General features: G+C 50.5%; 1 protein-coding gene across 1 annotated transcript in view; it reads right to left on the bottom strand.

Annotated features, from left to right (window-relative positions):
* Positions 1-22,531, bottom strand: part of LOXL2 (lysyl oxidase like 2) — a 48,157-nt gene extending 25,626 nt beyond the window's left edge. The window contains exons 1-3 of the mRNA XM_064638079.1: positions 22,403-22,531; positions 13,286-13,700; positions 10,150-10,325 (exon numbers count right to left, since the gene is read on the bottom strand). Of these exons, the coding sequence (XP_064494149.1) occupies positions 10,150-10,325; positions 13,286-13,637 (528 nt within the window). The 5' untranslated portion in view covers positions 13,638-13,700; positions 22,403-22,531. The remainder of the gene's footprint in view (positions 1-10,149; positions 10,326-13,285; positions 13,701-22,402) is intronic.
* Positions 22,532-22,773: the final 242 nt, after the last annotated feature.

Here is a 22,773-nt window from a genome sequence, read left to right on the forward strand (position 1 = left end):
AGATGCTGACACAGGCACAAAAAGAAATCCTGCTCCAGCTCAGGACTCTGCTGAGTGAATCCAACTCCTTTGTCATGTTTTTTTGCCTGTATTTGCCAAGAAAGGGGAAAAAAAAAGACCAAACTAGCAAGAAATAAGGCATAATTCAGTCCCTGGAGGGCATTAATCTCCAGATAGGTCTAGCAGACCACAATGGCATTTTCATGATCTGCTTGAGAGCAAAACCAACCCCCAGCCAGTCCCTTTTCCGCTCCCAGGGCTGGTTTTGAGCAGAGAATTATTGACAGAGCAGCTCAAAGGGTTTGCACCGAGCCTGACCAAGCAGAGAAGCCTCCGAGAGGAATCCAGGAGGCTGCAGAGCTCGGCTTTTGAAAGATTTGATTTTGGAAAACTCAAGAGCAAAGGATCAAAACTGCGGGTTTGTCGGGGAGAAGGGGCTGCCAGGAGCTTTCTCCTTGAGATCTGAGCGGTTTCCTTTCCCTGCAGAGGTTTTGTTACACCAGGACTGTTCAAGGATGCAGATGCAGCAGAAAGGTTTTGTCTCCCAACACACGACGTGTGGAGCAGCTGATGGGGAAAACAGGCTCCGGAGGAAAATCGGGAGCAAACAACAGTTAATGGCTAAAGCAGGCTCTGGAATTCGCCCTGAGGGACACGTGGAGAGGAAAACCTACAGCAGGGACACCTCTGAGAGAGCAGGAGAGAGCTGGGGTTAAACACAGCAGGGGTGTGATGGAGAGGGGAGACAGGAGAGACAGGACGAAGGGAATGGCTTCCCACTGCCAGAGGGAGGGGTAGGTGGGATACTGGGGAGAAATTCCTTCCTGGGATGGAATTCCCAGAGCATCTGTGGCTGCCCCATCCCTGGAGGTGTCCAAGGGCAGGCTGGACCAACCTGGGCTGGTGGAAGGTGTCCCTGGCAGGGGGTGGAGCGAGGTAACCCTTGAGGTCCTTTCCCACCCAAACCATTCCGTGGTTTTATGATCTCCAGCAAACTACAGCACAAATCAGTGTAAAAACGAGTTAAAAACGTGTCAGACTGCTCCACACTGGGCTGTATTTCCCTCTGCCCTGCTCCCTTCCTTGCCAGGAGCCACATCCAGGCCTCCTGTCCAGCCCTGGCCACCAAACCCCGGGCAGAGCCAGCGCTCCCCACTCTGTTATGAAACCTCGGAGCGACCCGGGGCCTGCCCAGAGACAGCCCAGAGACAAGGGCTGGGTTTGGAGCTCTCACAAAAGGATTCCTGGCTCGGAAAAGTTTTCACAGGAGCCTCCAGTGGCTTTTGTTTCCACCCTCTGAACCAAACGCTTCCCCCCCCCACGGCTTCGGATCCGAGGGCAAAACCCGACACAACTTTTGCAATGTTTGTTTTCACCCTCTGCCCCGGGTTTTTGTGCCCAGCCCGGGGGGTTTGTGCCCTTCTCCTCGCCCAAACCCTGAGATGTCTTTTCCTTTTGCAGGAATCAGTCCAGGGAGAAGATCCCATTCCTAGAAACCCGAGTGCAGCTCCACGGGCTGCAGACACTGCCCTGGTGCTGAATCAGCAGCTCCTCCTGGGAGGTTCCCCACAGTTCTCTGCCTCTGACCAGCCCAGATTTGCTGCTCTCCTGCTTTAAGACTCCCCACCATCCCCTCAAACTGCTCTTTCCCCCCTTAAGCCTGCCCCATCCCACTGCCCCTTCAATGCAAAATCCATTTACAACAGAATTTTTCACTGACAACAGAGCTCCGGGATTTTTGGGCTTCCAAACACCGAGAAATGAGGCTGAAACTGGGACTATAAATCGATTATTTCCTCAGTTAAGAACACAACACCTGATCTTCCCACTCGGCCTTTGCTCATCCCACCTTCTCTCCTGCATTTAAACCTCCCCTCACTTCCCCCACGGTCTCAGCCACCGAGCCTTTTCTCCAAAAAATGCCCTTTTTTCCCTGAAAATGACTTTTTTCCCCCCGAAAATGCCTTTTTTTCCCTAAGAAAACGACCCCTTTTTCCCCTGAAAATACCTCTTTTTTTCCCTGAAAATGCCTCTTTTTTCCCCTGAAAATGCCTCTTTTTCCCCTGAAAATGATCCTTTTTTCCCCCCAAAAATGCCTCTTTTTTCCCCTGAAAATGATCCTTTTTTCCCCCAAAAAATGCCTCTTTTTTCCCCTGAAAATGACTCTTTTTTCCCTAAAAATGAATCTTTTTTCCCCTGAAAACGACTTTTTTACCCTGAAAACGACTCCTTTTTCCCCTAAAAATGACTTTTTTTCCCCTGAAAATGACCCTTTTTCCTCCTGAAAATGACCCTTTTCCCCCGTGAAAATGCCTCTTTTTTCCCCTAAAAATGACTCTTTTTTCCCTGAAAATGAAGTTTTTCCCCTGAAGATGCCTCTTTTTTCCCCTGAAAACGCCTCTTTTTCCCCCTGAAAGTGACTTTTTCCCGTCTGAAAACGCCTCTTTTTTCCGCTGAAAACGATCCTTTTCCCCCTGAAAATGACTCTTTTTTTCCCCTGAAAATGACTCTTTTTTCCCCTGAAAACGCCTCTTTTCAAAGTTTCTCTCCCCGCGTCCGTGGGAACGGGTGGGATCTGTTTGGGTTCAAACATCTGGAGCCGAGCCCCTGAGTCACCAGCGGCTGATAAATAAACCCGGGGAGGGAGATGCTGCGGCACAGCCGATCCCCTGGGAACGGGAGCTGGGTTTTGTTCTGGGGCTGAGCAGCACAAAAGGGTCGGGGCCGAGAGTGTGATTCGGGATTAGGGGCCAGGAGCAAACCCAGGATGACAAAAGGAGAAGCTGGGAAAGGCTCACTCGCTGCCAAGGCAGAGGGATGGAGCAGCAGCGGGAAAGGAAAAGCTGGGGGTGTCAAAAAGGGGCTGAGGATGTCAGAAAGGGGCTGAAGATGTCAGAAAGGGGCTGAGGATGTCAGAAAGGGGCTGAGGATGTCAGAAAGGGGCTGAGGATGTCAGAAACGGGGGCAGGTGCTGCTCTGTCCTGGCAGCAGCAGGATCTGAGGGTGTCCTCAAGAGCAGAGCTTTGACACTCTCCTTTTCAGAGAATCACAGAATCAGCTGGGTTGGAAGGGACCTCTGAGATCATCCAGTCCAACCCTTGATCCAACCCCGCCGTGGTTCCCAGCCCATGGCACTGATGCCACATCCAGTCTCAGCTTAAAAACCTCCAGGGATGGAGAATCCCCCCCTTCCCTGGGCAGCCCATTCCAGTGGCTGAGCACCCTCTCTGCAAAGAAATTCTTCCTGATCTCCAACCTAACCCTCCCCTGGCACAGCTGCAGACCCAGCCCTCTTGTCTTGCTGATGGTTGCCTGGGAAAAGAGACCAACCCCCCCTGGCTCCCCCCTCCTGTCAGGGAGTTGCAGAGAGTGAGGAGGTCTCCCCTGAGCCTCCTCTTCTCCAGGCTGAGCCCCCCCAGCTCCCTCAGCCTCTCCTCACAGCACTTGTGCTCCAGTCCCTTCCCCAGCCTTGTTGCCCTTCTCTGGCCCTGCTCCAGCCCCTCCATGTCCTTCCTGAGCTGAGGGCCCAGAACTGGACACAGCACTCCAGGGGTGGCCTCACCAGCGCTGAGTCCAGGGGCAGAATTCCATTCTGCTTCAAGGACAATCTGGAGCAGACACTGCAAACTGGGCAGATTCATTACCTGACCACCACAGGGCAGGACGGAAGAATCACAGAATCAACTGGGTTGGAAAAGACCTCCAAGAAGGTCAGAAACAGGGAATCAATCAGGTTGGGAAAGACCTCCAGCATCATCAAATCCAACCTTTGCCCAACCACCACCTTGTCAACTCAACCATCACACCCTGGCCTCGGGATAAGTCAAACATAACAGAGAAATGGTCTTCAGGGTCCCTTCCAAGCCAAACCCTCCTCTGAGTCTTCGTTCACAGCCCCCTGAGGTGCAAAAAGCATCACAAAGCAACCCCTGAGGTACAAATTATCACATTTGTTTGGAAATTACAACACTAAAATGTGTGGATATCCCCAAAACCAGCTTAATTAACATTTGTCTGGAATAAAGAGGTGCTAAGGATTGTCCCCAAAACCACCTTAACTAACATTTGTCTAGAATAAAGAGGTGCTAAGGATTGTCCCCAAAACCACCTTAATATTTGTCTGGAGCAAAGAGGTGCTAAAGACCCTTCCTGGCAGCAGAAGTCACGTTGCACTCGGGTTTATGTTCAGAGAAGTAAACATTTACACTGAGGGGAAAGAAATCCTGTCTGGCTGAAAGAAACAATGTTTTAAACACTGTTGTCATAACAAACAGACAAACAAAGCTTTTAGAGTCAAACATTTCTGGGAGCTGGAGGACGCAGAGCCCAGGGCTGAGGTGGTGGGGACCATCCCAGGTTATGGAGAGAGTTCCCACTGATTTCCACGACAAAAAGCTGGATAAGAGGAGGATTTACCTTAAAGCTCATCCAGTTCCACTCCCTGCCACGGGCAGGGACACCTTCCACCAGCCCAGGATGCTCCAGCTTGGCCTTGGACACTCCCAGGGATGGTTCAACCCGCTCCTAACCTGGCAGAACCTGAGCCTTGGAGCCACACCGGGCTTTGAACTGAGGGTTTTTCATGCTCCACATCCCCCCAGAAGGGAAAGGAAGGACAGAAATAGCAGCACAGCCCGGGGTGTTCAGCCAGACCTCGTCTGCCCACTGTCTGGCCAAAGCCCTGGGCTGCTCTCAGGTACCCAGATCTATTTGTGAACCTCTAAAAGCTGCAGAAATTCGATATATTTAGAGTATGGCCTGTTTGAAGCCTTGTGGTGCACGCAGAGGAAGAGGGCGGACGGCAAATATTTTGCTAAGGATGTTTTGGGGGGGAATACGTTCAATAAAATACCTCTGGTGCATTTATTTAAGAAATATGTTAAGGTGGGACTCAGCCACTGTGGTCTTCAAATTGCTGGACGGCCCAGGGAGGGAGTCACAGGTGGGGCTGGGCTGAGCTGGGATAACCCAGAGGGACTGAATGTACTGTTTGGAAAAGCAGGAATGGCATTCCCTGCTCCCAGCTTTGGGAACACACATTAAATCCTTTGATTTCAGGGCTTCTGGCATCCTGCAAAGACTTAGGAAAACACTGGGGGCTGTGCACACATTTCCACTCCGGGCTTTGGCACGGGATGAAGGGACCTGGGGGCAGGTCTGGGCTGCCCAGGCACCGGGAGAGGAGCAGCCAGGAGGTGCCTCTGCACTGATTTCTCTGCTCTTGGTGCCTTTTGCCCCGGCAAGGAGAGCTCAGCACAGTCTGAGGGCACAGGTTCTGCTCCCAGGGGAGTGACTTCGCCCCTGGAACCTTCCCCCTCCCTTGCTGGCTCACCTTGGAGGGGACAAACAGGCAGCACAAAGCCCCAGGAGCTCCCAAATCCTGCCCAAAGCAGCAGATCCCACTCGTTCTGCCCCCCAAACCTGGAATGCAGGGGCTGCATTTCCAGCTCTGCTTGTCTGTTCCTCCCAGACCCCAGCAGAGGCAGCAAACAGGGTTTGTGTTCTCAGGGAGGTTTAAAAGCAACCTGATTAATTTTTTTCTTTTCCTCACAACGTTCCTGCTGCATTTAATGCCTACAGGAATTCCCAGTGGGAATAAAATGGGTAAAACCTGCTCTGGTCAGACCTGAGCTGTACATCCAGCCAAGAATGGGAATTAAGAGTGTGGAAAACAAAGTAAAGTCACAGACAGGTTTGACCAAAAGTAATATAAAATATAAAAAATAATTATATATTATATTATAAATTATATATAGTATATAAAATATAAATATACAAGATATATTATACAAAAATAATTTATGTATAATAGATAAAATAATTGATAATATAATAAAAAATAGAAAATTATAATAATGGTAATAATAATAATAATGGTCCTGCATTAGTGAGAATCTATCTGATTATATATATAATAGATATATTTATATATCATATAATCAATAGTAGAAATTAACTATAAAATGGTAATAATAATAATAATAATAGCTCTACATTAATGAGAATCTATCTGATTATATATATAATATATGATATATAGAAATTAACTAAAAATGGTAATAATAATAATAATAATAATAATGGCCCTGCATTAATGACAATCTATCTGATTATATATATAATAGATATATTTATATACAATATATAAATAGATATATAAAGTGGTAATAATAATAATAATAATAATAATAATAATAATAATAATAATGGCCCTGCATTAATGACAATCTATCTGATTATATATATAATATATATTTATATATAATATATAATATAATCGATAATGGAAATTAACTATAAAAATGGTAATAATAATAATGGCAATAATAATAATACCCATCAGGTTTTCCTGCCCAGCAAAGGGCTGCCCAGCCCTGCACATCCATCACCCTCCAAGAAATCACCCTTGGAACAAGTCCCAGGGGGTGGAAAACAGCAAAGCTGAGGGAAGTTCCTCTGGTTTAGTGAGGGAATGATGGGTTTCAGCCCTACCCCGAGCTCAGGAGGTTTAACCTCCTGTGCCCTTATCCCACATCTGTGCCCTTCTCACACATCATCCTGCACCCAAACACTTCCCCCTGGGCCTGTCCCAGGAGCAGGGATCAGGCACTGCCCCTTCCCAACAGGAGAGGGGATGGAAAGGCTCAGGGAACGGGAAGAGATGTGACACAACCCCTGAACTATGAGCTGGGACGGGAAAAGATCTGCCAGAGCACAAACATCCACGAGCCAAGTGATTTATGGGGGTGGAAAATCTCAGCCTCTACCACTTATCCGCAGCTTTTTCTGGGAAGGGGAGGCATGGAGGGTGTCCAAGGAAAATAAACTCTGCCTGAGGGCTCTCAAGTTGCTTTTGAAAGAGTGTGAACTCCCTGCCTGGCAGGTTTGGGGAAGCAAAATGTCAACTTGCAGAGCCCCCCCTGAGCTGGAGCTCCCTCAAAATGAAGTCGAGTGTTGTTTTAAAGGTGCTGGTTTTCCAGGTTAAATCCCTGGGATCCCCAGGGAATTCAAACTGAAAGGCTGAGGGAATTGGGATTGCTCAGCCTGGAGAAGAGAAGCTTCAGAGGGACCAAATTGGGGCCCTCCAGGAGCTAAAAGAAGGATGGGAGAGACTATTTCCAAGGGTCTGGAGGGACAGGATGAGGGGGAATGGCTTTGAGTGGACAGAGAGTAGGTTTAGATGGGATACTGGGAAGAAATTCCTCCCTAGGAAGTTGGAGTGGCCCTGGCACAGGTTTCCCCATCCCTGGGAGCGTCCAAGGCCACCCTCAAGGTGGAAAACCTTTTCCCAACATCCCTCTTCCTGCCCAGCTCCAGCTGTTCCCTTGGGTAACAGGATCCCCAAAGTCAGCCCTTGCTCCTGTTCATGCACTGCCTGGATCCCACCAGTCTGCAAACAGCCAGATCCATCTGGGAATCACCAGGTGGAATTCAACCCATGAACTCTGTGCAGCACCTTTGAGCAGAGCCTGCTGGAGCACAAACTGGAATATATTCCATTGGGAATCTCAGCAGTGCTGGTTGAGCTCTGTCAGTGCAATAACTGAGCTGGTGGAGAGCCCTGACCACGGAATTGCTGCTCAGAGAAGATTCCAGGCCCCTCATCACCCCCCTGAGCTCATTCCAGACAGCAAACATCACTGCACGAGCTGTGGGCTGAGGAACCAGCAGCTCCCAGGGGGATGATGTTTGCCCTGATGAATGTGAGGTATGACAGGGCAGCACTCCCAGGCACGTTGGGAAGGGCAAAGACTTTCAACTTGACTTCACAGGAGGCTTTTGACCCGCCTGGTTTGGGGTTTGTGACCCCGTGAGTCACCCTGGGCTCATCCTCCAACTATGTCACAGCAGAGATAAAGCCCAGATTAAGAGGAGGAAAGCTCAGAGAGGGGGAGAGAGCTGAAATATTTGACAGCCAGCTGTGAGTGAGAAGAGCTTCCCCAGTGGCATCCTAAAAATTTGAGCAGGTCACCTTTAGCCTTAATCCTGCTGCAAGGAAAGCAGCAGAGGAAGAGCCCTTGAGCTGCCACTGACCTCACAGGGAGAGAGAGAAAAATCAGCTTGGTTGTGCAGAGTGGGAGCAGCAGCGTGGTGGGAATTTGTTCCTAAAATTCAGGCAGAGAGAGAGAGAGAATTCTGGAATGGTTTGGGATGGAAGGGACCTTAAAGATCATCTCGTTCCACCCCCTGCCATGGGCAGGGACACCTTCCACTGGACCAGGTTGCTCCAACCTGGCCCTGGACACTTCCAGGGATCCAGGGGCAGCCACAGCTTCTCTGGGAATTCCATTCCAGCTCCTCCTCACCCTCCCAGGGAACAATTTCTTCCAAATATCCCACCTAGAGCTGCCCTCTGGGAACTGAAAGCAGGCAGGGGAGAAGCTGGGGGTGACAGCAGCCACTGGCCAGAGAACACACCACTTTTACCCCCTGCTTAGTGCAGGCACTGAAAAATGCAGTTATTTCTCTATTTTACACCCATTTCCCCTGCTCAGTTATTTCTCTATTTTACACCCCTTTCCCCTGCTGATGAATCAAAGCTTCTGCTCCACAAGCTGCTGCAATGCCATGATTCATTTTCCTTCTCATCCTGGAGGTTGGAGCACCCACCCAGCAGCCAAACCAACCCCCAGTCACCCTGTGCTGTGCTCTGCTCCTCATCCCAGCTCCAGTCTGAGCTCATGGAAAGGCAGAGCCCTCCCAAGCTCCCGTGATTAATATCTGAAGCAGCTCAGGGTGAAGTGACCTCCAGCCCAGACTGAAGCAGCTTTTCCTCCAGGCTTTTTGGAGGATTCACTGTGGCTTTGGGGAAAGGACACGTGTGCCAAAGCCATGGCTGGTGTTCTGTGATCCCACCTCATTCCCTGGGAAACAACAGTGCCATTGATGGAGGCAGCCTGGGATCCCTCCCCAGCCCAGGTGGAGGCAAGGAAGAGAATTTAATCTCTCCTATCCTGTGCCTGCACCTCTGCCTTCCATGGAATGCTGATCCAGACGGGCTGGATCCCTCCCTGCAGATCACAACAAAGCCAGGATTCACCCATGGGAACCACACATCCTGGATTCCCTGTCTCTGCCCGAGGTTCTTGGATGAATTTTGGCCAAGGGCAGTTCACACAGTGAGGCACCAGAGCCCCCCACACGAGGGAGGTGTTTGTGGGGTCACCACCAGCCCTTTCCAGCCTGAAAAGCTGAAGGAAAAAATGCCACCTTATTTTAACTCCCAGAGCTCAGCCCAGCATTCCCCCAGCTCCTCATCCTGCAGGAATCACGCTGGGATTTGATTCGAGCCTTGGGGTTCTGTCATTTCCCCCCTCAGCCTCCCAGTCTGACCCAGTGACAGCCCAGAACCTTCCCCCAGTGACCAGCCCACGCCTTCCTTCCGTGTCTCCCGGCACTAATCCCCCATTCCCACAAATATTTCCATACTGTTATCATGGTTTCTTCATCACTGCTGAGTCAAACTGGGAAAAAACATCTATTTTTCCCTGCAAATCCACCCGTTTCAAGCCATGGCTGTAAGTCCTTTTCACCTCCAAACCCAACCAGAGAGCTCCAAACTGGTCCCAGTACCAAGGGGAGGCACCGGGGGGAAAGAAAAGCCAGTATTAAGTACTATAAACCTACAAAATCTGCATGTACAGAACACACTTTGCCTCTCTAAATTAACCCTTCTGAATACAACAACCCAGTTTTCAGTTTTGAAAAATCGATTGTGGAACTGCAGAGATTTACCACAACTGATTTATTGTCATTTATCCTTATTCTTATGCTATTAAAAAACCCTTTAAAATACGTATTTTATATAATATTCTGACCAGCTAAAATTGGGATTTGAATTTTGCACCTTTGCTTTTTTAAACCTTTGCTTTTTAAACCTTTGCTTTTTAAACCTTTGCCTTTTAAACCTTTGCCTTTTAAACCTTTGCCTTTTAAACCTTTGCCTTTTAAACCTTTGCCTTTTAAACCTTTGCCTTTTAAACCTTTGCTTTTTAAACCTTTGCTTTAACCGCCCAGCTCAGCTGGGATAAATAGGTGATAAATAGGGGATAAATAGGTAATAAATAGGCGATAAACTTGTAAGCCACAGCCATCCCTGTTCCCCAGGAGGCTCTGGCTCAGCAGCTCACGGTTTTTGAGTGTGTTTACCTCTATTTGATTGATCAGTGAGTTGTCAAACTTGAAGCCAGGGATTCTCTTTTCGCTGCAGACCACTCCCACGTCCTCGGTGTGTTTGCAGTCGCTCACTCCCCAGCCATTGGAAGTACAGGCTGCCAGGGTGCTCTCCTTGCCAGTGCAGTGGACATTGTCCAGCCAAATTTTCCCTGAAGGGCAAAGAAAATAGAGCTGAGACTCGCGAAGAGGGTAAAAGTGGGTTGTGCTGCCGGGCTTTGAGTGGGGTTTCTGCTCGAATAAACCCGGAGAAAGCAGCCGAGGAGCAGTGGGAAGGGCTCTGCCCCGCAGCTTTCCCCTTCCCTTATCCACGTGGGAATATCCACACCCTCCCATCCTGCTCCCGCGGATCTCTGCCCTGCTCTGGGACAGCTCTGAGCACACCACGGTACCAGGTCCCTGGTCTGGCTGTTAGTCCCTGCCCTCTAATCACACTCCCCAGCTCATCCCTCCATCGTTCCTCATCAAATCCTCCTTAAGCCTCCTGCAAGAGCAGCTCAAGGTTTGCTTAAATGCCTCGGCTTCTAAAAAGCAAATTTCTGCCCCCGGTGATTGGATCCTGCTGCTGTTGGGGTGCTCTTGGAAAATAAAATGCCAGCTCCAGTTTCCAGCCTGTAATTACAATTTTCCCTCCAGCTGAAAGCGTGTGTGCAGTGCATATTTATACATATATATAAATAAAATATGTCTTTTTAAAAATCAGGTGCCTCAGAACTCCCTTCTAAGACGAACAGACAAAACCCAGCAGGTGTCACCTCCAAAATTCAGGTTGTGTTTCCCCAGGAGCCAAAAACCTGACGGCACCTCCGAGATTCATTTTCTTCAAGTGCCTGTTTTCTCCCTGGAAATGTGCTGGGCACAGGGAATTTGCTCCCTGAGTCACAGGCCAACAAGCAATTCCCATATTTTAGGGTGGCAGATGCTCTGCTTGTCTGGACTGGGTGATCTGAGAGGTCTTTTTCCAGTCTCAGTGATTCCAGAGTAATGTGTCCTTGGGATAAAAGTGCTGCCTGATCCCTGGAGCCATTGGGATATTCTGCAGCCATTTATTTCACTTGGTTGCCCCAGCTTTATCCCAGCTGGATCACCAGCTGGTGGATCTCCCAGAAAAGGGGAACAGCCCCCAAAAAACCCAGAGCTACATTTGGATGTGTCAGGATTTACCCTGGGATTCAGGGAACGCTCATTCCCGCTAAATCCCGTGGCCAAGCTGGTTTGTTTTCCAATGTCACGGCCTCTTCCTCCCCTGGAAATCTCCTGCTCTCCTCCCAGAGCCAAAATCCACAGGTTGGGAGCACATTCAAGGCTCCACATGTCAGTCAGTCCCTGCTGGGGCCTGTTTGCTCTTTTATGGGAAAGAGGGGAGGTGTGAGCCCTGTAAAGTGCTAAATGAGAGCCAAAGAGCACATTCAGCCCCTGCTGCACTGGAAAGATCCATCTGTGGGATACACCAGAGTGCCAGGCTCCAGTGTGGGCAGGAAAAGTCCTCTGCAGGTCAGCACTGAGCTGCCAACACACCAAACCCCAATAAACCTGGGGGGTTCTCTCCTGTTCTGAAGATGTGTTGTTATTCCTGGGTTATTTCAGAGTTATTCTCTCTCAAACTCACTTAAAAAAAAATCACTTTTGTGGCTGTAAGAACTCACTGCTGTGACACACAAATATTCACCTTTCAAGGTGTTTGTTCAGCACATATTTGGGAGTGAGGTGCAATTTCTCACATATCCATCATGTATGGCATCAAAGAGCAAGAAAGGACATGGACAAGGAGGGACAGGACACAGGGAATGGCTTCCCACTGCCAGAGGGTGGGGTTAGATGGGATATTGGGAAGGAATTCCTCCCTGGGAGGGGGGGGAGAGGCTGGGATGGAATTCCCAGGGAAGCTGTGGCTGCCCCAAGATCCCTGGAAGAGACCAAGGCCAGGTTGGAGCAACCTGGTTTAGTGGCAGGTGTCCCTGCCCATGGAAAAACTGGATGATCTTTAAGGTCCCTTCCAAGCCAAACCATTCCATGATTCCATAATGCACAGTTTGGGGTGGGGATGAAGAGCTTTCCCCCAGCAGAAACAGCCTGAGAGCATCCAAAATGATTATTCCCAATATGATCCCATATAGGACATGAACTGTGCAGGCTCCTTTGGGGTTACAGAGCAGTCTGTGCTGCAGAACACGGTGCAGGATTTTCTGGAGAGGCTGACAGGGAAAAGAAAAGTTTGGATAACATCCCACAGGCAGTGAGTTCAGAGCCTGAAGTGCTCAGAGGGAAAGAGGAACAGGGGGAAGGAGTGCTGAGAGGCCCTGTTTGACTCACTGCAGGGCAGTGGAACTGTGAAGAGGGAAAAGAATCATCTGTGCATCACCAGCCCTGGGTGCAGCTGCAGAGGAACCTCCCACCCTCATCCAAACCTGGCCCTGAGGGCATCATCCAAACCCTCCTGGAGCTCTGGCAGCCTTGGGGCTGTGCCCACTGCCCTGGGGAGCCTGGGCAGTGCCCAACCACACTCTGGGGGGAGAACCTTTATCCTGAGATCCCACCTGACCTGCCCTGGCACAGCTCCAGCCATTCCCTGGGTGCTGTCCCTGCTCATGGGGAGCAGAGATGGAGCTGCCCACCCCGATGAGTCCCCCCTCAGTCTCCTCTTCTCCAGCTGAACAGACCAACTGCCTTCAGTATGGCCCCTCCAGACCCTTCCCCAACTCTGGGTGCTCCCTAAGAGCTTTTTACCACTTTTTTATGCCCCAAAATGCCACCATGAAGACTCAAGACCGCGAAGAAACCCCATGATGCCTCCGACCAGACCGACCCTCCAAGGACCAGCAGGAGCTCGGGGACACCCCCCCAGTGACTCTGGAGCCACCTTATAGAATCACAGAATCAGCTGGGCTGGAAGGGACCTCCCAGATCATCCAGTCCATCCCTTGATCCAACCCCGCCGTGGTTCCCAGCCCATGGCACTGATGCCACATCCAGTCTCACCTTAAAAACCTCCAGGGATGGAGAATCCCCCACTTCCCTGGGCAGCCCATTCCAATGGCTGAGCACCCTCTCTGCAAAGAAATTCTTCCTCATCTCCAACCTAACCCTCCCCTGGCCCAGCTGAAGCCCTTACCTTCTCCCTTGCCATACTTGGAGCTGGGCAGCCAGGACAGGGCCTCCACGTAGCCCAGCTCCCTGCAGACCACGTGGGCGGCGTGGATGGAGAAGTCGTCGTCGCAGACGGTTCCCCACTCGCCGCCATAAAACACCTCCACCCTGCCCTCGTTGTGCTTCCTCTTCTGCCCCGCCAGCCTCAGCTGGATTTTGGGCACGTCAGCCGGTCTCTGGGGGGGCTGGTACTCCTGGGGAGGGGGCTCAGGGTAGCCAGGGAGGTAGGGCCAGTGCTCGTACTGGGCGAGGCTCAGCTGGGCGAGGAGCAGCACGAGCAGACAGTGGTTATGGGGGAAAACCCGGGATCTTCCCATCCTCGCTGCTCCCAGTCCTCAGAGCCCGGCCCAGGCAGTGCAGGTAGGTGCTGTGGGGCTGTTCTGGAAGGAAATAAGAGCTGAGTGAGGCTTGGTAATGATACAACCTTTACATCTCTAAGGATGACACCGCGTCCGACTCCGTAAAGTAAATTATTCCTTGTGGGGTGGACGAACAAACTGGAATAAAAAAAAACCCCAAACCCACCCCATTAAAACCATTTGTAAGTTTAGGTCGGCTTGCCAAACAGTTTCAGCTGCAAAATCCATTTTCCCAGGGTAAAATTCTGGGGGTTGGAAGAGCCAACAATTCATTTTCCTGTTCCTTTGCAAATCCAGGAGTTCGGCGGCTCCGGCAAGTTGCAGAAAACCTCATTTCAAATCCTACCAGGACAGAACTGAACCATCTTTCTCCCACAGCTCCTTCAACAAAGAAGCCAAACCCACCACTTTAACAGTGGAAAACCAGAAGGGGAAGGAAATATATTCTAACATGGGAGGCAGGCAGGGATTTATACTGAAGCCTGTTTTCCCAATGTGATAAAAGACTTATTTCTGTTCCTGCACATCCGGTTTCATCCATAGAAAATCAACAAGTTACTGGACACAGACACTTGGCAGAAACCTTGGATAATCATGTCCCATGGGATAGTGGATAATGCCTCCAGTTTTTGGTTGCTAAGTTTGGATAGGGAGGTGCTGTCCCCCAAGTGCTCCATCCTTAAATAATCTCAGTCCTTTAAGGTGTGAACAGGCGGCTTCTCACGGGAGGAATTCCATCCAGGAATTCCATCCAGGCCCCGAGCAGGGTTTAAATCCTGGTCTTTTCCTGCCTCCTTCCCACTCCTGTCCTCCCGTGCAGGCACATGGAGCGGTCAAGGAGCACACGTGGGGGGTGAGGATTCCATAGTTTCCAAATGAAGCAATGCCAGAGCACAGTGGGAAAAGCCTCCCCAGACCTTTAAAAGCTCCATTATTTCCTGGCAACCACTGAAGAGGGGAGGGAGGAGAGGGGGAGGACTTGGCTCCAGAACCAGATGTCTAGAAACTCAAACCCACTGCTAGGTCTGAGCTGTCCCTAAAAAAAAAACCACCAGGAAGTCACATCCTCACACAGAGACCCGACAAAATACATTAACCAGCCCTTGGTGAGGAGGTGGATCAGAAATCCCAGGCAAGCAGCCCAAAATTCCAGAGCCATTAGTCCAAACCTCAGCTCCAACACTGACCCCAGGCAGGTCACATCCAGGGCTGTGCCTCAGTTTCCCCCACGTGTTAAAGGGGGCTGGAATTCTTTGGGAATGAAAGGCATCTGCCCAAGGAATAGGTGAATTAACTAGAAGCACGTGGGTTAAAAATCCAGCAGGAAAAGCAAGAGGAGACTTTACAACAGGTCTAATAAATCAGGATGGGGGTGGGAGAGGGGGAGAAGATGCAGCAAAATGTTCTTGGAAAATAAACCTTTGGTGCAGAGGAGCCAGGTTTTTTTTGGAGGTGAGGCTGAGAGAGGGGAATAAAATCAAGTCCTGCCCCTGTCAGAGGGAGCTGGAGGGGGAGAGAAGAAGGAAACACAGCTGATATTCCCTCCAGCAGCAAACAGAGGGGCTTTCCCAAAGGAAATGCAGTTGGCAGGGCAGGATCCGTGTGTCCCAGGGAACAACAGGCACTTCAGCACCAGGCAGACACCCCTGACTTCAATCCCCATCAGCACTGGCTCCCAAACAAACCTCTCCCGAGGTTTTTCATGGACACAAGATGGTTTTCTAGCCCAGGGGATAAACACAGGCGGGCAGAGAGATTGTCATGGATGTACAAAAAATTCCAGTGATCCCCTCAGCTCAGGACACAGGTTCCTTGTGGGGGGAAATCCCAAAGGGGAGGTGTTCAGCTGCCAGCCCAGCACAACCACGAGCCTCGTGCTCCTCAGGAAAAGCTGGTTTTCGGTTTTCATCCTTAAAACATCTGTTTGGATCTGCTTCATCTGCCGTGGCTGTTGTTTCTTGCTACTGCACAACCAGCATCTGTAACAACACTGAGCAAAAACTGAGCTGGGCTGCCACAATCTCTCCCCCCAAAAAACCTGAGGTGAGGAGTAGCAGGGCCCTGGTTTAGCTGCAAACTCACAGTTGGTTTCCTAAATAAGTCATAATAAAGCTTTCCCAGGCTTGTCCCACATGGCATAAGAGCACAGAGCTCTGCTTATATATATTTGTATTTATATTTCTGGGACTTTCTGAAGCAGCTGGATGGTCCTGCAGCCCTGTGAAGGATATTTGGGAAGAAAAAGGGCAGCTAACAGTGGTGAGTGACCTCCCAGTCAGTCCTGAAGGCTCTCCAGAGATAAGGTGACACACTGACCTCATCAACAGAACATGCCAAATTCCCCTCTGGGTCACGGGTTTGTTTTGTTTATGAGCCTCCAGAAAGCTCAAAGCAAAGCAAAGCAGAATATTTTAGAGGGGAAAAGGAGGAACAAGCAGCACATGAAGCAGCAGGTCTCACCCAGCTGGGGTGCCAAGGCAAACAGTGCCCGGTGCCAGCCCCGGGTGAGGGGGTCCCTCGGGATCAGGGGGGCCAAGGAGCAGCTCCAAAGGCTGTGACCTCCACTCTGCAGAGCTCCTCCTGCTCAAAGCAAAGCTCTCCAGAGCCCTTTCACTCCAGGACTCCAGCCAAGAGACACAACAACTTGGGGAAACCTTTCGGGGAGGGATGGGATGGTTCCCAGCTGAGAGCTGTGCTCCCTCAAGTGTTAATTAACAGAGCACTGCCAGGGGCCAGAGCCTCCCCAAAAGCCCCAGCACGGGGAGATCCCGTGCTCCAGGAGCAGCTGGAAGGGAGGGGAAGGTCACAGCAGACTTCCAGGTTGTTTTAATTGATCCCCAGATTAGTCAGGGAGACGCTAATTGAGGTTGTAGGAGATATTGTGGGGGTAATTCTGTAATTCTCCCTCTCTTGGCAAAGCCTGGCTGACTCAGGCTCCAAAAAGGAAAGTGCAGGAGGGTTTGCTTTTGTTCCCTAAAAGCTCAGGGACTTGGGGATGGTGGAATATCCTGAGCTGGAAGGGACCCACAAGGGTGGGACTAAGAAAGCCCCCCATTCAGCACAGGGGAGGGAGGATAAGATTCCCTGCTGCAGAGAGGGAAGGGTGAGCAGCAAAAAGGAATTTTAAGAAGCCTGTGGGAATGAGCACATTCCCAAACCTTCACCAGGGGCACACAGACCTGGAGCTGGGGTCCCACAGCATCCTGTCCCATCCTGGCTGGGACCAGGAGGGGCTCCTGCAGGGGGAGGCACTGCAGACCCACTCACAAATCCTTTTCCACCTGCAAAAGTGCATCCTGGAGGAATTCCCTGATTTCCTGGAGGAGATCAGGGCAGCAGGAACACTTCAGGAGACAACACAGCCGTGTGTGTGGAGCCACCACCGACAGCTTTTCCTGCAGGTCATGTCTCCATCTGCTTCCAAACTGTCCCTGCCCAGCACACAAAGCCTTCACAGTGTCTGCCCAGAAATAAAACCTTCCATTCCCACAGCTCCTGGTTGTGGAGGTGCTCAAGAGGGACCATTCACACCCAGGCACGTTGTCAGGAAAAGCTGAATCCAGAGGAATTTGGGCACAGGAGTGTTCTGGTGTTTCCACGAGGAGCAGCAGCCCAGGGACAAAGGGGACACTTCAGCAGCACCCGGGGAGCCTCCCAGGGCTGCAGCCCTGAAATGGGATCTCAGGATGGGGCAGGAGGGACAGCTGGGAGTTCTGGTATGGGAGAGGCTTGGGCATCTCCTGGCTGTGGGCTTCCCATCCCTGGAAGTGTCCAAGGCCAGGCTGGATGGGGCTTGGAGCAATCTGGGACACTGGGAGGTGTCCCTGCCCGTGGCAGCTTTAAGGTCCCTTCCCACCCAAACCATTCCAAGGCTCTGTGATCCAAACCATCCAGGCCAGTTCTCCCTGAGATCCCAGACCCAGCAGGAGCACAGGACTGGTCCAGAGCACTGATAAAGCAGATTTTACACCACTTCTTTCACTCCACAGCACAACAGCCAAGCAAATCCAGGATTTATTCCCCCCTGGCTCCCCCTAAAATCCCCTTCCTCAGCTCCAAGATGTTTTACAGCACCAGCATCAAACAAAACCATCATTGCTCTTGAGCTGCAATGCTGGTAATTCAACCCCAGACTCACTTGGAGCATTTCAAGAGCAGGGGCAGGGTCAGAAAGGAGCTGAGGGCACACACACACTTCTGGAGGCATCAGAGGAGCCACAAGAACAAAACTTAACACGGAAAATATTTCAGCAAACCCACTGCCCTGCTGCTGTGACCAAGGTTTGCAAACATTTCCCCCCCTCCCCAAGTCTCAAAGCTGCCCCTGCTGAACTCCCCAAGGACAAATCCAGGTTTTAAATTGAAGGAGGTTTGGTTTGGGCTGGATTTTCCCTTTATTGTAGGGCTCAGCCCTCCCCTCACACCCTCTAATAACCTCCAGATTTATCAATGACGTCAGATTCTATATTTTGGTCTCTCCATTCAGAAGAATCCGAGACACAACATTAAAAACTCTATGGAATAAAGGCAGTGGAGAAGCCAGGAAATACTCCAGGTCTCCTGGCTCTCCATCCTGGATTTCAGGCTATCAGATGACACTCCAGCAGCACATTAACGTGTCATTTAAGGCTTTGGGGCATGTTCCTGATGGATGCTGACTCAGCCTTTCGTGGGACTCCAGGCTTGGGTCTGGAAGGGAACAGAGCAAGGCTGAGCAGGGAACAGCAACAGGTTCAGTTCAGAACAGGATCAGCACAATCCTGGAGTGGTTTGGGTTGGAAGGGACCTCAAAGCCCACCCAGTGCCACCCCTGCCATGGGCAGGGACACCTTCCACTAGCCCAGGGTGCTCCAACCTGGCCTTGGACACTTCCAGGGATGGGGCAGCCACAGATGCTCTGGGAATTCCATTCCTTCCCAATATCCCATCCAACCCTGCCCTCTGGCAGTGGGAAGCCATTTCCCCTTGTCCTGCCACTCTCTGCCCATATAAAAAGTTCCTCTCCCCCCTTTTAAAAGCCACCAAAAGCTCATAATCCCGAGCTTTTCCTTCTCCAGGGACTCCACCAGGTGAAACTAAAGAGTCCATTCATCACCTCCGGAATGAAAATCTGGATCCTACAGAGAAAAAAAACCCCTTTTTAGCTTCCCCAGAGCCCCCAAACAATAGAACAGCTCAGACAGAACCAGCAACATCCTCACCCAGACAACAAAGGGCTGGGCTGGAGCGGTGGCTGGGAGTCCTTTGTGCCTGGAGATCCAGGAATGCCTCGGAGGATGGGACAATTATCCCTCTGGCCCGGGGCCAGGAGCACCAGACAGTTGGTGTTCAGCCACTTGAAGCTGGGAATCCCACACCCTGCATTCCCAGCTCCACACTCCAGTGCCCAAAGCTCATCCCCGGGGCGGGCAGCGGGCACGGCCTGGCATGGGAACGGGATTTCCCACTTCCCTGGGAGCAGTTCTCCACCAGCACAAGGGCAATTCCTGCTGGGAAGCTCTCCAGGATCACTGAAATGAATAAAGACCCCACCAGTCTCTTGGATAAGAGCTGGGATACCTTCTCCCATCGTTCCAAGAGGCTCAGCCCTGCCCTGGGTGCCACTTCCAAGGATTAAATCCCCCCGGATTAAAATCCCCTTCTTGTTCACACCCTCAAAAAAACAAAGCCCTAAAGGACCAGATACACCAACAATCTGTGGGAGAAGGGAGGTGAGGAAGGATGTGGATCCTGACATTCCAGGCTCCAGCTGCTGCTCCAAGGACCTGGAGCTGTTCCCTCCAGGAACCAGAACTCACCCAGTTCATCAGGAACTGGAGTTACAGGACAAAGGGGAGTGGGTTCAAACTGAAAGAAGGGAAATTTAGGTTGGATATATGGAAGAAATTCCTCCCTGGGAGGGTTGAAGGGGCTGGGAAGGAATTCCCAGAGAAGCTGTGGCTGCCCCTGGATCCCTGGGAGTGTCCAAGGCCAGGTTGGAGCAACCTGGTTTAGTGGAAGGTGTCCCTGCCCATGGCAGGGCGTGGAATTAGATGACCTTTAAGGTCCCTTCCAACCCAAACCAGTCTGGGATTCTCCAATTCCCAAATTGGACAATTTAAACAGAAAAAATGATTTTTTTTTTTAATCTGAGCAGTATAAATTCTTTAATTAAAATGTAATTATGATGGCCAAGCAATCTGTACTTAGTACAACCACCAGTGGCAACTATACATATACAAACACACACACATATATATATATATGATTCAATTCTCTTTCCATCAAACACACAATTAGTTCCTAACATACAGAATTAGTTCATTAAGAAAGATCCCACACAAAGGTACCACAGCTGACACACACAGAACCAGGAAAACACCTCCATGATCCAAGTTTGAGGAGCATCAGCAACTCCCAAATATCCTCCCAAGTATCCTTAGAGAGATAAATATACCCTCAGAGAGATAAATATACCCTTAGAGAGATAAATATATCCTTAGAGAGATAAATATATCCTTAGAGAGATAAATATATCCTTAGAGAGATAAATATATCCTTAGAGAGATAAATATAACCTTATAGAAATAAATGCATCCTTCTGGGGATAAATATATCCTTGTAGAGATGATAAAGAGTTTTCCTACTGCACTCCCAGATTTCTAAACCAGGATCTTTCCCTGGAATGGTCTGAACTCCCTCGGGTTTCGATCCCAACATCCCAAGTTTTGCAGGTGGATCCGAACATCCCCCGAGGAGGAGGAGATCATTCCTCACCCCCGGGGGGTTGCTGTCTTAATTAATGCCCCCTAATCCCCCGGTGGGACAGATCGACTCCAAACCAGCGCCGTTGTTATCCCTGCGGGACATCCCTTGGAATAACAAACTCCCGCTGGCATCACCGGGGATCAGGAGTGGGACTTTTCCTCCTCGGGGGGTTGTTTTTTGCAAACGCGGGCTCTGCAGCCACACGTGGCCCCCCCGGAGCATCTCAGAGAGGGCTCTGCAAACCCACCGAGCTGGAAAATATCCCAAACCACCCCGATCCCGGGAGCTCTGGTTTGAAACCGCACCAGGAATGGTGTGGGACCGTTCAGGAGGAGAAAGAACGAAAGGTTAAAATGAAAATAAAAGCAAGAAACAGACGGAAAAACAGGAGGGGAGTCGTTGGTGCTGTAAAGACAATGAACTTGGGGGTCAAACTGTGGGTAAAAAACCCAGAGCTCATTGCTAGGAAGGCGTTTTGGGGTTTCATACCTTGGAAAAGGACAGAACTTCCAGCGAAACGCATGGATTCTCCATTAAATCCCCCTGCTGAAGGCAAAGGCATCGTCCTCTGCTGCATCACCAAAGCTCTTCAGCCCTGGGGGCTTTTCCAAGCTGCTAAAACTCCCTGGAAGTTCTTTTCCCTAAAAGTTCTCATCCCTGAACTCCCAAAGCTCCCCCTGGGTTTGACTGGGGAGCAATTTTGAGCCTCATCACCACCTGACTGGAGTACTAAACACCACATAATTAATATGAAACACCACATAATTAATATTAAACCCCTTTTTGGGGGTGCTTCCCAACCCCACCCCGCCCTCGGAACCCCCGGAATTCCCTCCTGCAGCAACACCCGGCACCCCACGGGCAGGGGGGGCTGTCTCAGGTCAGGCTTATATTCCATTTAATGTCCTTTAACTGCTCTCTACCTTCCAACCAAAGAAATTCCACCTCTGTGGGTGGTTCGATCCAGAGCAAAACCGGGGAGGGAAAAGCCTAAAAGCGATTTTTTTTCCAGCCTGTGTCCAGGACACGTGTGAGAGCCCCGCAGTGGCATCTCCAAGAGCTGATTCCAGGGAGGATAAACAGTTTTCCTGCTGCACTCCCACGTTTCTGAGCTAAGAGCTTTCTCTGTGGTGCTCTAAACTATCTTTAGATCTCTTTTTTATCTGCACAGAGCAACATCCGTTGAATTAAACGACAAAAATCCGTCTTAGAGAAAGCGGGAGTTGTTCGGGAAGGAGCAGGACCCAGCCTGGGCTGGGTGGAACAATTCTGTGGTGCAGCTTTCCAGGTGGATACCCCGGCACATCCCGGAGTTCTCCTGGAAACTACCGCACCAGAAAACACCTTTTTTTAAAAAAACATAAAGCTACCGGGAGCCTGAGAGCTGCTTCGCGAGGGGCTGCGAATCCCAACCCATGACAGCGGAGAAGTTCCTTAATTAAGGGCACATTTTGCACCTTCTGCCAATGGGAAACATCTGCGCTGGAGCTTTTTTTTTTTTCTCCCTCGGCAAGAGCAGAGTTGTTGAGAGAGGAGAATTCAAACTGCCTGCCCGGCTTTAGCCGGGTAACATTTACACAATGGTGATGGCATGTGCTGGAGCTCTCTGCTCGAAATTCGGCATATTTGGGGGAAATACTGCGGAAAAACGCGCTGCCTGGACTTGCAGGCGGTTTGCACGTTCGGATAAAATAACCAAAAAAAAATAAATAAAAAAAAAGACGTGTTGCAAAGAGGGGAGAAAAACCACAGCGTGTTTAAAAAGTGACGCCGAGTTTCTGTGCCATCCCACCCCTGCCAAATCCACTCTCAGGGGACGGGAATTAGGAGAAATATTTGGGTTTTTTTCCCCCCCAGAAAAAAAAAGAAAAGAAGGGAAATCAAACTTTCAGCCCCGGAGCGAGAGAGTTAGAAGTGTTCAGATTAATCAATCTGTAGAAATACCAGCGAGTTGCGGCTCCGGGGGCTGGATTTACCTGGGAATTAGTGGTCGGCTGTGCTGGGGGGAACCTCTGCCCCGTCCTGCTTCATGGAGCTCTCCCAGCCGGGCTCAGGGGTCCCCTCTCGGCGCTGGAAAATATCCCGCAGCCAGGGAAAAATGCTGCGAGGAGCTGCCGCTTCCTGGCCAATTTGAGCGGAGTTACCCGAACAAACCCCTCCCAAGAGCCGGCCCCTCTCCGGCAGCGCTGGAGTCGCCAAATCCTGAAATCCGAGCGCTGGGAGAGAGCCGGGATGAGGGGGCAGAGCCAGGCGGAGCTGCCCGGAAAGAGAGTTGGGAATATTAATATTAATATTAATGTTTGCCCAGGTTCTTCCCAGAGAACAAATATTTAGGATTATATCAAAG

Source organism: Pseudopipra pipra, chromosome 28, assembly GCF_036250125.1.
Source record: "Pseudopipra pipra isolate bDixPip1 chromosome 28, bDixPip1.hap1, whole genome shotgun sequence".
In the NCBI taxonomy this organism is placed as follows: Eukaryota; Metazoa; Chordata; class Aves; order Passeriformes; family Pipridae; genus Pseudopipra; species Pseudopipra pipra.